Source organism: Podarcis filfolensis, assembly GCF_964270895.1.
Source record: "Podarcis filfolensis genome assembly, chromosome: 14".
Classification (NCBI taxonomy): domain Eukaryota; kingdom Metazoa; phylum Chordata; class Lepidosauria; order Squamata; family Lacertidae; genus Podarcis; species Podarcis filfolensis.
Window position 1 is genome coordinate 33,633,464 of NC_139616.1, and position 13,148 is coordinate 33,646,611.

At 46.6% G+C, this 13,148-nt stretch overlaps 1 protein-coding gene across 1 annotated transcript in view; it reads right to left on the minus strand.

Annotated features, from left to right (window-relative positions):
• The window catches only part of LOC310748901 (syntaxin-binding protein 4-like), a 59,152-nt gene extending 46,567 nt beyond the window's left edge, over positions 1–12,585 (minus strand). Inside the window, exon 1 of the mRNA XM_083585081.1 lies at positions 12,132–12,585. Coding sequence (XP_083441207.1) covers positions 12,132–12,196 — 65 coding nt within the window. The 5' untranslated portion in view covers positions 12,197–12,585. The remainder of the gene's footprint in view (positions 1–12,131) is intronic.
• Between the last annotated feature and the right edge of the window lie 563 nt (positions 12,586–13,148).

The following is a 13,148-nucleotide window of genomic DNA, read 5'->3' on the forward strand; positions in this document are numbered from 1 at the left end:
TGAAGCGTATGTAACCCGAGGTACCACTGTATTGGTAGCAGAATGTCATCCAAAATCAACAATTTCCAAATAATATCCAAATAATACATATGTCAGTCCATAACCAAAGAGTAGTCAACGTAATGAGTTACTGGCGAGGAACCCAGGTGATTTTTTAGAATATCCATACAGGTAAATATAATATTTGTGGATCAGAGCTCATTAACCAGTGTAGCTAACTGAGGCTGATAAAACCAATGTAAGAACTTATAAATTGTATGGCTATTCTAAAAAATTACTTGCTGACGAAGATTCATCTTCGAAACAGTTGATCCAATCCAGTTATACTGTTCTGCTTGTTTGCTGATTGCTATTGAATTCGTTACGTTGGAGCACCCACTACAATACTTCTTGGACATTGAAAGGCATCCTGCCTGCATCATGGTCTTCCTCGCCAGTAAATCATTATGTTGACTACTCTTTGGTTATGGACTGACATATATATTATTTGGAAATTGTTAATTTTGGATGACATTCTGCTACCAATAATAATACATTTATTACGTTCATTAGCTACGTGTTGCCGCTGTATTTGAGCAGATAGCCCTGGGAGGAAGGGCATGTGTGTGTGATTGGAATTAAATCCCTCTGTTTCCATGGGATTTATTCCCTAGAAAGCATTTCTTTGGGAATGGTGGCCTTAGGAGACTATCATGGGCTCAATATATGCCCCATGTATTCATTGCTAGTCCTGCTGAAAGTAGAGGCATTGACAATACTTTGGCCACCTCATGAGAAGAGAAGACTTCCTGGAAAAGACCCTGATGTTGGCAAATATTGAGGGCACAAGGAGAAGGGGACGACAGAGGACGAGATGGTTGGATAGTGTTCTCGAAGCTACCAGCATGAGTCTGACCAAACTGCGGGAGGCAGTGGAAGACAGAAGTGCCTGGCGTGCTCTGGTCCATGGGGTCACGAAGAGTCGGACACAACTAAACAACTAAACAACAACAACAGGCCTGTTAATTCCAATGACCTGCTCTGAGTTTGAGGCAAACCACTGAGCACAGGGGAATTCCTACTTGGTGGCACCAAACAAGTCACTTGGGAAAAAGACAGGAAGTCAGCCCTTGAGTTAGCCATGCTCAATGCATTTGTGCACAAATCGACTCCTAATTGATCTTGATTTGAATTACAAGAATATTATCATTTGCTAGAGAAAGCGCCAGACCCAGTATACATCTGATTACTTTTGAACCCATCAATTTTGACTTCTAAACAGAATGGCAGCATCACCAAGGCTGGCACTTGGGTAGCATGGAGAGTGATTCAATCTGGGTTAAAGCCCCACATTTTTTTCTCACCCAGGATCATGTCCACCCCCCACCCCCCACCATTTGCTTCTGAAGATTCAGCTTGCAACAGGCATCACCTTCGGCGGGAGGGGGGGAATAGCTGTCAGAAGAGGTTATTTTCAGAAGAAAATTGGCACACGGCCCTGTGATCCATATTGGGAGTGGAAGCATGTTTTGGATCAGGGGTCAAAAATAAAAATGGACAGTTTTAACACACTCTTAAAAAGAAAGAATAGGTTTCCATGCAATTTCTCCCTGATATGAACAAAAATGTGATTTCAAAACAGCATTGTGAAAGTAACATATCACTGTTACATTACATTTCCTAAAAACACGCCATGGAACCTGAGTGAGTAGCAGCCTGTTTATATTTTTAATAAGTAATAATAAGAAATACATTTGAAAAATGACTAATTCACTGACTGTGTTCTTAGCTGTCCCTTCTCCCCAAAATTTGAGGTAGTTCAACTGCAGATTTTTAAGCTGGTAATGCAAAGGGAGAGAGATACATCTGCCCCTCCAGGTGTCTCTATTCTCCAGGGACAGTCCCAGATTTAGAGAAGCCGTCCTGGTTTCTGATTTGATCCTAGAATGTCCCGCTTTTCCTTAGGACGTCCCTATTTTCATTGGAGAAATGTTGGCGGGTATGGTAGGATGTCCCTAATTTTATTGAAGGGCATGGAGTTATGCGGCCCCTGAACCAAGGAGATAAGCAATTTAGAAGACATCTGAAGGTAGCTGTATAGGGGAGTTTTTAAAAAATGTTTCAAGTTTTATTACAGTGGTAGCTCTGGATACGAATGGGATCCGTTCCGGAGCCCCGTTCGCATTCTGAAGTAAACGTAACACATGACTGTGCGTCTGCACGTGCACAGGTTGCATTTTGCTGATTCTGTGCATGCGCATGAGGTCATTTTGAGCGTCTGTGCATGCGCGAGTGGCAAAACCCAGAAGTAATGCGCTCTGTTACTTCTGGGTCGCTGCGGAGCGCAACCCGAAAATACTTAACTTGAAGCTACTTCAACCCGAGGTATGACTGTATTTTTTTATATATATGTTGGAAGCTGCCTAGAGTGGCTGTGGCAACCCAGTCAGATGGGTGGGTTGTGTGTGTGGGGGTGTGTGTGTATAATAGGGTTGCCATACGTCCTGAATTTCCTGGACATAGTCGGAATATGGCAGTCGGAAACAGTGTCCAGGCAGAAATCGCTAAAATGTCCAGGAATGTTGGAGCATATGATATATTTGTCTTTCCAAAAGCACAAGGCAGGAAAACCAGCCACTTTAGCACAGACTTGGCTTAAAGAAGTGCACCTTCATTCCGCCCCTCTCCAAATGTTAGCATTAGAAGACATGTAGTAATCATGCCCCCTCGGCTCAATTAGGAACAGCTGACATAATAAGCAAGACAAAGGTATCTGTAAACATGTGCAGAGTGCATTTCCCATCTGAGAATGGGGGAAAGAACTTTTCTGTGAGAATGGGTTTCGTTCCTGGCAAGCTTCAGTCTTACTTGCTGTCCATTTTAGATCCATTTTAAACAGGGCTTAATTTTAATTAGGCCTAAGACCCTGGACACGGGTGGCGTTAAACCACAGAGCCTAGGGCTTGCCAATCAGAAGGTCGGCGGTTCAAATCCCTGCGACAGGGTGAGGTCCCATTGCTTGGTCCCTGCTTCTGCCAACCTAGCAGTTCGAAAGCATGTCAAAGTGCAAGTAGATAGATAGGTAAGGTAAACGGCATTTCCGTGTGCTGCTCTGGTTCACCAAAAGCGGCTTAGTCATGCTGGCCACATCACCTGGAAGCTGTACGCTGGCTCCCTCGGCCAATAAAGCAAGAAGAGCGCCGCAACCCCAGAGTCGTCTGCGACTGGACCTAATAGTCAGGGGTCCCTTTACTTTTACCTTTTAAGACCCTGGACCTTGTTTTCAGAGCCCTTGCAGGAAATGAGAAGTGATGTGATAGGAGTGGAAGATGCTGAGCATGTACAGAGTCTTTCTCACCACAGAGTAAGAAAAGTACTCCTTGTGCAACTAAGATTAAGGAAGTCATAACATCACCACCACCACCACAACAATAGAGTGGTTTAGTCACTTGCTATTAGGGATGGATGAATATGTCAATTTTGGTCTATATCTTTGTTTCTCATTTTTCAGTTGGCAGTGTGTGTGTGTGTGTGTGTGTCCCCTCATGAAATTTATTTGCATTTATTGCGAATTTCTCTACTCATCTTTGTATGCAGTTTTTCCTAATGTACACATTTTTTTTTGCAAAGCAATTTCCCCTAATATAGTGCATTTTTTTATTCTTTTAGATTCTAATACCCTAGTGAAGGTGCACAATTGGTTGGAAAACTGCGTTGCAAAATTCAGAAAAATGAGAATTTTTGCAGGATGGCTATGTTTTGGTTCTTTTATGGTTTCAAAAGGCAAGTATTGGGTAGATTGGCCTTTAAATGTGAACTGGGCCAAATTTCTCCCCCATCCCTGTTTGCTACATAAAAAACCCCATTGAGAGTAATAGACCCAAGTCATGTTCATTCATTTCAATGAACCTACTCCGAGTAAAATTAACACTGGCTGCAATCCTATGCATTTACATCATCATCATCATGATAATCATCATCAGAATCCATGATAATATTCATCCGTACAACATTTTTTGCCCTATTGTAAAAATGCACCATACAGTATATAATGGCATCATATTGCATCCTTGAATTTCCTTGTTTATTTGAAATGGTGAGGAGGAGGAGAGGAATTTGGCTAGGCATGCTCCCTTCTGGGGGGAGAGAGAAAGAGAGGGTAATGGGGCATTATCTCCTACCTTTCCGTATCAAATTCTGCCACATGTGGAGGTTGGAAAAGTACCAGGCCAAGATCTTTTTCCTTCTTCTCTTTCTCCTTCTCCTTCTCCTTCTGTTTCTCCATCTCCTTCTCCTCCTCCCCCTCACATCCCCAAACTCTCTAACAAATTAATCTTTTAATCAGTCACTGAGTTGGGCCATATTTATCAAAGTGATGGGGACACATTATCTCCCCGGCCATCTGTTTGCTGCCCTCCAAAGCTGGCTTGCTGGACAAAATCCTAATAAAAGTGTAAGGACAGCTGAACATCAGGCCGCACAGCTGGCCCTTTTCACACGCAGGGGGCCGCTCTGGCCATAGAGCTCCGGCTTTTGCTCAGGGCGGGCAACTTGCCGCTGATGCGTCACCAGATCTAATCATCCCCATATTGGAGAACAAACAGAGCAGCCTCTGCCGGGAGGGCTGCCATTTCTTATTCTCTTTCTCTGGCCAGGGTTGGGATGGGCCTGGCATCTGCTGGGGTCCACACTCTGACAGAAGGCTCACTGTCAACCATGGCTGCCCCCTGCTTTCCTCCCCAGAAGCAGGCAAGCTGCTGAGTCTGCTAAGATCTCCTTCACCCTTCCCAGCACCTCCCAGAACCAGCCGGTGCTGAGTGGCATTAAAGACTACATAGTCTCAATGCAGTGCAAGTGCGTACCTTCTCCTTGCCAGAAGGCCTTAAAGACCACAAAGCCATGATGCAGTGCAACATAGCAAGCTACCTTACACCAAGTCAGAGCATTGGCTCATTTAGTTCAGTGCCATCAGGCAGGGGCTCTCCAGGATTTCGGGCAGGTGACCCTCCCAGCCCTAACTGGGGATGCTGGGGATTGAATCCGGTGCCTTCTGCATGCAAGGCAGATGCACTAGCGCTGAGCTGCAGCTCTTCTCCTAGAAGAACATGAAGGGGCTTATACTGAGTCAGACCACTGGTTCATCTAGTCCAGTATTGTCTACACAGTGACTCTCCGGGGTTTCAGAGCTGTATCTGGAAGTACCAGGGACCTTCTGCAGGCAAAGCAGGTGTGCTGCCACTGAGCTGCAGCCCTTTCCCTGATGCTCATTGTGCCAACAGCAGTGATTCGGGCACTCTGCACCAGCTGGAAGAGGTTAGAAGAGAAAGGGGAAGGTGGTGGCCATGGTGATGGAAGAAGTAGTTGAGACAGTGGGGCATCTGCCCCATGCACTGTGCCTAAGGGGCCTGGAGGTCCAGTACAGCAGGAAGGGGTCCACAACAGGGACCAGGGAAACAGGGAATCAGCCAAGGCTGGGGCCAGCACCTGTGGCATCTGTCCCACAAAGCATCTGGCAGGGCTGGTGTGTTCATGATGCATAGATGGGTGGTTGCCTCAGCCAGCAGGCCATGGCCAACTGCTAGCATTGCCACTGCCAGCTGCCCCCATTGCCGACTGCAGCAGCCGCCATTGCTGGTTGCCACCAGCACCATTACCAGCCACTGCTGCACCCACAGGGCAGCAGCTGGAGGAGCAGCTGAAGGAAGCTGTTTACCAGCAGATTGTTTTTCTCCTTCAAGGAAATAGTAAGTAATACACACATTTTTCAGAACAGGTCACTGATGCCCTGGGAAAGTGGCAGCCTAAACTGTTTAAAAGGAAAGATGGAGGGGAAGTTTAAAAAGAAGAAGCTGGTGACTATGCTACTGTCTCTAATAGGGATGGAGGAACCAGTCAATGCAGTGGCGTAGCGTGGGGGGTGCAGGGGGGGCGGACCGCACCGGGCGCAACATCTGGGGTTAGGGCAAATCAATGGGTTAGGGGGCGCAAATCCACGGGTTAGGGGGCGCAAATCCACGGGTTAGGGGGCGTAAATTACTTGCCTTGCCCCGGGTGCTGACAACCCACGCTACGCCACTGAGTCAATGTTGGTTTCTCATTTTCAAAGAATCTGCCTACTTCACTTTCTCATTTTCCAAGAATCTGTCAGTTTCAGTTTCTCTCTGTTTCTCATTTTTCTATTTTTTTTAAGTCCTCATGAAAGTTCACCAACACCTTAATCTGATTTTCTCCTAATATTCACAGTTTTGTATGCATTTGTGTGCAAGAAGATGCATTTTTTTGCCTGTTATGTTCACCAATGCATGCATTCTTGTACACACTTTCCCCTAATATAAGAATTTGGGGATCAGAGAATTTCACTGCAAAATTTAGAGAAGAGCGAACTTCAAAGGATAGTTGTGCTTCAGTTCACAAATAGATTCATGGATTGCGAATTAAACAGGTCTGCATTGCAACACAATCCGAAGCCAACTTCTCCCCCAAAAGTATGTCCCCTGGCTGCAGGTCATCTGAAATACAGGAGGAATGCAGCTGTAAACGGGAAAATTGTGGCAAAAACTGTTTCAGGCAAGCAACTAAGGAGGAGCTTAAGAAAAAAAGAGATCTTCAACTGTGCAATGATCTTTTGACTGTGAAAGTCACCTGGATTTCTCCTGCCCCACCCCTGTGAGTGTGAAGATAGCACACCTCCACCTTTGCAGCCTAAGAGACCAACTCTAAGGAAAGCTCCCCCCTTTCAGAAGCATCTCTAGCAGCTACCCAAAGTAGTCAGTGTTGCAGAGGGTGCTTACCTGACCTCCCACCAGCAGTATCACAGCAGCTAACTGGGCAGAAGAGGGTCAAGGTGTTAGTGAGTTCAGTATGGTGTAGACACCCTGGTGGGAGCACTATATTGGCTCTGCTGGTGTGTTGCTGCTGTGCCATTCCTCCCAATCTCTCTCCTGATAAGCTGCAGAGATCTCAGGCAAGCATCACCACCCCACCATGCTACTAGTAGCTACTTTCTACTCTTCTGGCCCCATTATAGTTGTAATTTCCCTAACCAATGATGTGGTTGGCAGTAGTATAACTGGCTAGTAATGCACTTTTAAAAAGGCACTTCAGACCCATTGGTCATTCTCTGCCCAAACTCAGACTCCAGCTGCCTCCAGACTTTCCTAGGTATGATTCCATTTTATACCAGCATATTTAGATTGTGCAAAATTCAAGTTTTTTGCCTTAAGGATAGTGATGGGCAAATGCCCTGGAAAAGGGTGAGATAATGTCGATGCTGAGCAGCTTACTAATAACCTCCGCACGAACCAATCGCAAAGAGCACCCAATGGACAGCAACTTTGTGTGACTACCATGCAAATCTTGTGCAAACAAATGAGGACGGACACTCAATAAACAGGCTGTGTGGGAGAGTCCTCCCAGATAGTATAATAATATATTCCTTTTGATACAAATTTCTCAGCTGGGACAGGAATTATTTCCACATATTTAGACTGTTTAGGCTCATTGCTCAGAGCAAGAGCAGATATTGCACCTGCTGATCTCACTTGTAGCTCCAGCACATAATGCGACTCTACAGCGGGAGTTGGGGTTGCTGCATTTTGCAGGGTACCGAATTAAGTTTGGGTGCAGTGCCTGTACACAGAGAAGCTAAAGGCCCTGTGCATTCTAGAGTCACTCAAAGCAAGGGAGATGAGATTGGGGACAGCGGCTGTGAACATGCTGCCCATCCAATGCATTGAGCCTGTGCACATTCTAGAGGTGTTCACGTGTTACATTCAGTGAGTGTACAATCAGTGTGTCTATATACACTAATAGTTGAGCTGTACACTTGTATTGTTATTCCCATGGGGCGTTCTCACATTGCGTTCAACGAGTGTACAATCTTTGTACCTGCGGACACAGATAGCTGAGCTGTACACTCATACAGTTATTCACATGCAATGTTCAATGGGTGTACATGTGTACACAACAGCTGGGCTACACCAAAAAAGTGCAGTCTCTCTGTCCTCCATCCAGACAATCAAGAGGCATTATCAGAGTTCAAGGGCACAGTCCATCCAGGCGAAAACACTCAAGTGGGGGTGTAAACCAGGATTTTTTGAGAGGCGTGGCTTGCGGAGAAGGGGTGTGGTTGGGAAGGGGCTGTGGTGTAAGGAGAGTTTTGAAGGCTAGCTAGAGAGGCTTGGAGCGCTGCTCTTGGCTCCCAGGCCTGAGGCTCCCCGCCCCTGATCTAATCAAAAGGTAAAAGAATCCCTTTCCTGCAAAAACATAATACCCTTGAAAAGAGCAGCAAGTTTCAAATGCACCAGATAACATTCTGTTGCAGCACTTTTGGCTAAGGTTACCAGATTTCCCCCCCCCCAAAGAATCCGGGGACACTTTTTTAAAAAAAATAAGAGAAAAAAAGTTATTTTTAAAAAACCATTTTTTAAAAAAATTAAGAAGTAATATCTTCTCTTCTGGGTCTCCTCTGTTGTGCAGCTTTTCTCTGGGCTGATCTCTTGGAGCGCTATCTGCCATGAAGTAGGCTCGGGTCGGGCCTGGACTTGGCCACATGTCCTTGCTCTCCTGGTGCTCTCCTACATCTCTTCCTCAGCAGCAGCGGCCAGAGCAGCGCGGCAAGGTTGGGGCTCCCCTCTTTTTTCTCCTTCCTCTTTCTCTCTCTTCCTTCGCCTTCTCCTTCTCCTTCTTTCCTCCTTCTCCTTTCCTCCTTCTCTGAGTCGGCTCTGGGGTTTTTACTGGCCCTGGAACGCTGCTGGGCAGTCAGCCAGGTGGCCAGGTGCTCTCTCACCTGGCTCGATTTGGGTCATGGAGAGGGTCAGCGGTTCCTCCAGTTGATGCACCGGTCGTCCCCAGTTCCCCCTCAGCAGTGGCAGTCTCAGCAGCCTGGAGCCAGCCTGGTAGGGCAGCTGGCTCTTGCTGGCTTCAGGAGCTGCTCGCTGCCCTGGCACCCGCCATTTTGCCTTGCTGAAAGTCCCCATATGATGTGTCTTGTGCCGTTGAACCAATCATGCAACATTCATTCCCTACTAATAAATCTACAACACGTAAAATATAAAGCCGGGGACATTAAATGAAATCCAGGGACATTCCAGGGACGGATTTTGTCTGGGGACAGATTTGTAAATCTGGGGACTGTCCCTGGGAAATGGGGACATCTGGTAACCATACTTTTGGATGTTTCCCTCCCATTTCTTCTGTAGGCTGGTGTCATTCCTTTGCTACTGGGTCTTTTCACAGCCTGCTGCTCACCACACTGGCTCATCAGTCCATGTCCCCCTTTTTATCCTCATGACAACCCGGTGAAGTAGGCTAAGCTGAAAGACAGTGACTGGCCTGAGGTCACCTAATGAACTTCATGGCTGAGGGCAGATTTGAACCCTGGTGTCCCAGGTCCACCACTCTAACCCATGGGTAGGCAAACTAAGGCCCAGGGGCCAGATCCGGCCCAATCACCTTCTAAAACTGGCCTGCGGACGGTCCGGGAATCAGCATGTTTATAAATGAGTAGAATGTGTGCTTTTATTTAAAATGCATCTCTGGGTTATTTGTGGGGCATAGGAATTCGTTCATTCCCCCCCAAAAAAAATATAGTCCGGCCTCCCACAACGTCTGAGGGACAGTGGGCCAGCTCCTGCTGAAAAAGTTTGCTGACCCCTGCTCTAACCACTACAGCACAGCAGCTCTCTTTTACAACCTACTACAATTGGCTACCACCAACCTTCTCCTTCCACACTGTGCTACCACCAAAAAGCGGCAAACAGAATCCATTGTACCTGCATATCTGGGGTGCCATATTACAAAAGGTGAAAACCCAGACACAAAACTGCTTTTGCAAAATCTCAAAAAAAAAAAAAGTTTTTGAGCTAAAGGAAATTTAGCAAAATCTAGACTTTTGACATGGGTTGCCATTTGTTTGGACTTCCCTCCCGGACACTACTTCTGACTGCCGTTTTCAGGCTATGTCTGGGAAATTCCAGATGTATGGCAACCCGATGCATATCAGTCTCTACCAGGTGTACTAGGCAAATATCTTAACGCATGGAGGAGGGGTGCAGGGTTTTACATGCCACACATGTCTCCATTCATGCACGCCGATCAAAGAGTGGGGAGGACTAATGAGGGAGGTTGCCTTCAGAGGTATATGGGGTCTGGGAGGGGGCGTGCCCCAGGGAGAGTCTTGAGGGCCAGATCAAGAGGTCTAGGGGGTGACATTTGGATCCCAAACCTTAAGTTCTTCACCCTTGCTTTAGACAAAATCCATTAATAGTTATTGGTCAGGCTCAGAATATGTACATCGGGACCTAGTGATGTCCATACTACCTGACTGACATCTGTTTCTGCAGAGTCTCCAGTTACACTTGGAGACTGCAAAATATCTCCTGTTAATACTACGTGTTTGTGTACAGTTCAATATATTTGCAGGAACTTGTGCAACGACCAGTGTTCCTGCACATTCTCCATTCAGCTTGCACGAACCACAGCATATGCATCTGTGCAAACACAGACTCAAGGCACACATACCAATCCTGTGAAGTAGACTGACCCAGGGTTTTTACAACTGCATGCACATCACTGAAAGGCATTCAGGTAGGCATGAATAATATTCCCAAGCAGACCCCATCCATCCAGGGACATACCCAAATCTACAGAGAAAATAGCCGTCAGCCAGGATAGCCTTCAGTCATGTCTACATGCAAAAGCGGGCTATGTGTGCACATCAGGACTTTCCTTCTCCTACAGAAGTATCTTGCAATATAACAGAGGAGACCCCCCAAGGGGGGAAAAAATCATGAATGCAAACTGGGGCCATTGTGTGCACAAAACATTTTCCCCTCCCACACGTGGCTCGCTTACCCAAACTCTGTGTGCACAAAAGAGGATACACACGGGTACATATGCATGGAAGGATACAAGTTAGTTGCCCGTGCAATAGGTATACAGCCACGCCTTGCCTAAAGATGTTGGCATGTGGGTGGTGGACACGCTCCATGCAGATTTAGGCTTGACCTGTAGGCTGCAAGTACCACAACTGCATTGCCAAGGGGAACTTTAGGATTTTGTCTCCCTAGCAATACCAACAAGGTTCAAAACATTGTCCCAAACCAATGTTCAGTCTAAAATAGATGTCTGCACTGTAATCCAGACGTTACTGATTTCTCCCACAGATCTTTAGATGCGAGTCCCTAGAGAGGAATGTTCCTCAAGCTTTTCATTGTTGTTTTGGTCACCCAGGCACCCCTTTAAATGTACTGAGTTCCCTAAGCCGCTTCTCCCCCACCTGGCAACCCACCAGAAGTCATATCTGGGGTCATCGTGTGCACAGAATTCTTGTGCAAGCCCATCACATGCCACACACTTTGAATGGTGTAAGGATCTGTTGACTGAGGTACCAATGCAACACTAGAAGAGGTAAAGATGGGTGGAAATTGTTTCTCTCCCCCCCCCAACTCATTTCCCCAGCCTTGTTCACCATATTTCTGCATCAGCATTTAATTTGTCAGCATTTAAATGTTTCTTCTAAACTACACACTTCCTGCATGCAACGTTGCTTCATACACAAATTTTCGCAATAATTTCCCCATAATATAATGGTTTTAATCTGGGTCATTTTTTTTACTAATATGAGCATTTTTATAAATAACCCCCCCCCAGTGCATGCATGTTTGTGCCCATTTTTAAGCTGGAAAATTACACTGCAAAATTAGCAGAAGAGTGGTTTTCAAAGGATAGCTGGTTCCCAATTTGTCCATTAACAGGCTTGGAACTTCACTATATCTCCCTGCAAGTATTTTATGCCAAGGAAACCTGCCCAGGAACATCCTCGCCTTTTCCAAAACAGAGTATCCTCTGATTCAGTCTTTTGGCTGTGTACCAGCATCTTGGCATTTACCCTCCTTTTAAGAAGCTTTATGAAAAGACATTCTGATCTGCAACTTGGTCCGGCCTCACGAATCTCTTGGGCGAACATTCCAAAGTACACAACACCACACAAAAACACACACCCCACACCCTGCCTTGGCAGGGTTCTGCTCATGCTTCCTAAAAGCCCCGAAACGTCTCCACTGACGTGCAAAAGACAAGTAGTTGTGCAGGAAGACAATTAAGCCTTCTCCCCACTCCCCACTCCCCAGACCACAAGCAGCCCCTCTTACCAATAAATCAGAGAGAGTCCGTCAAAGCGTTCAAGTTCCCTGCCAGTCGGCTTAAGATAGGACATTCTCTCGTGGCCCCGGAATGACTGGCTCCCTCCTATTGTCCCCAGCGATGGAATAAGACCGTGCAACAAATCTGGTTGCTGAGTTGCAAAGCCATATGTCAGTGACCCGACGGCAAGCGCTTTCCCCGACAATCCAAACACCTACAGAATCACGGGAGCGTTTGAGGGGTGGGATCCGATGCCTCTAATTCCAAGGAAAATACGCGACATGCGGCGGGCTCCCCAGAGTTGGAGGCCTCTTGGCTCTAAATGCGAATTGATTTGAGGAATAATTTGCAAAAGGGCAATGCCCTCAACTCCCTCCTGCATCGGCTAACAAAGGTGGGCTGGTCTTGGCCTGAGCATTTCATTCTGGCAGCCTTTCGGGCACAGCGTGCGAGGAACAGATGTTGTGACTCTTTGTTAATCCTAAGTGGCAGGTCCGTCAAGGGCAGAATCATTCCCAAGGGCTTCCAAAGGTTTTAGCTCTGGCTCCAGACATAACAACAAGAGGGTGGCTGTAAAAACCTCCTGGAAGGGACAGCTAGGATCAGAGGGACCCCCTGTGTCTCCTTTTCCCTCCTGCATGAAGGAGAGCTCCCGGGAGCATCGTGGATGCTGCTGTTAGTGGGTCATGAGTCTGTTTCATGCGTTGGGGAGACAAGCAAGGCGCACCAGGAGCCCTCCGCAAGGTATCCTTGGGAATCACACTGGGGACGCAATAAACGGCAGATTGGCACGGAGCCTTTTCATTGCTCCCCGCGTTCCAGACTTACAGATGCTGCCAATCAAGTTGGCAGCCCTTCCCTCCCACTCAGTTGATAAAATATCCTTTGCCCAAGAGCAGATCAAGGAAAAGAAGATTTTATGGTTTTATTTAGTATGTAAACAGTCCAAATATCCCGCCAGCCAGTTAAAAGAAAAAAGAGAGGCAGAGAGAGAGAGAGAGATGTTTGTTCTAGGATGTTTAAAA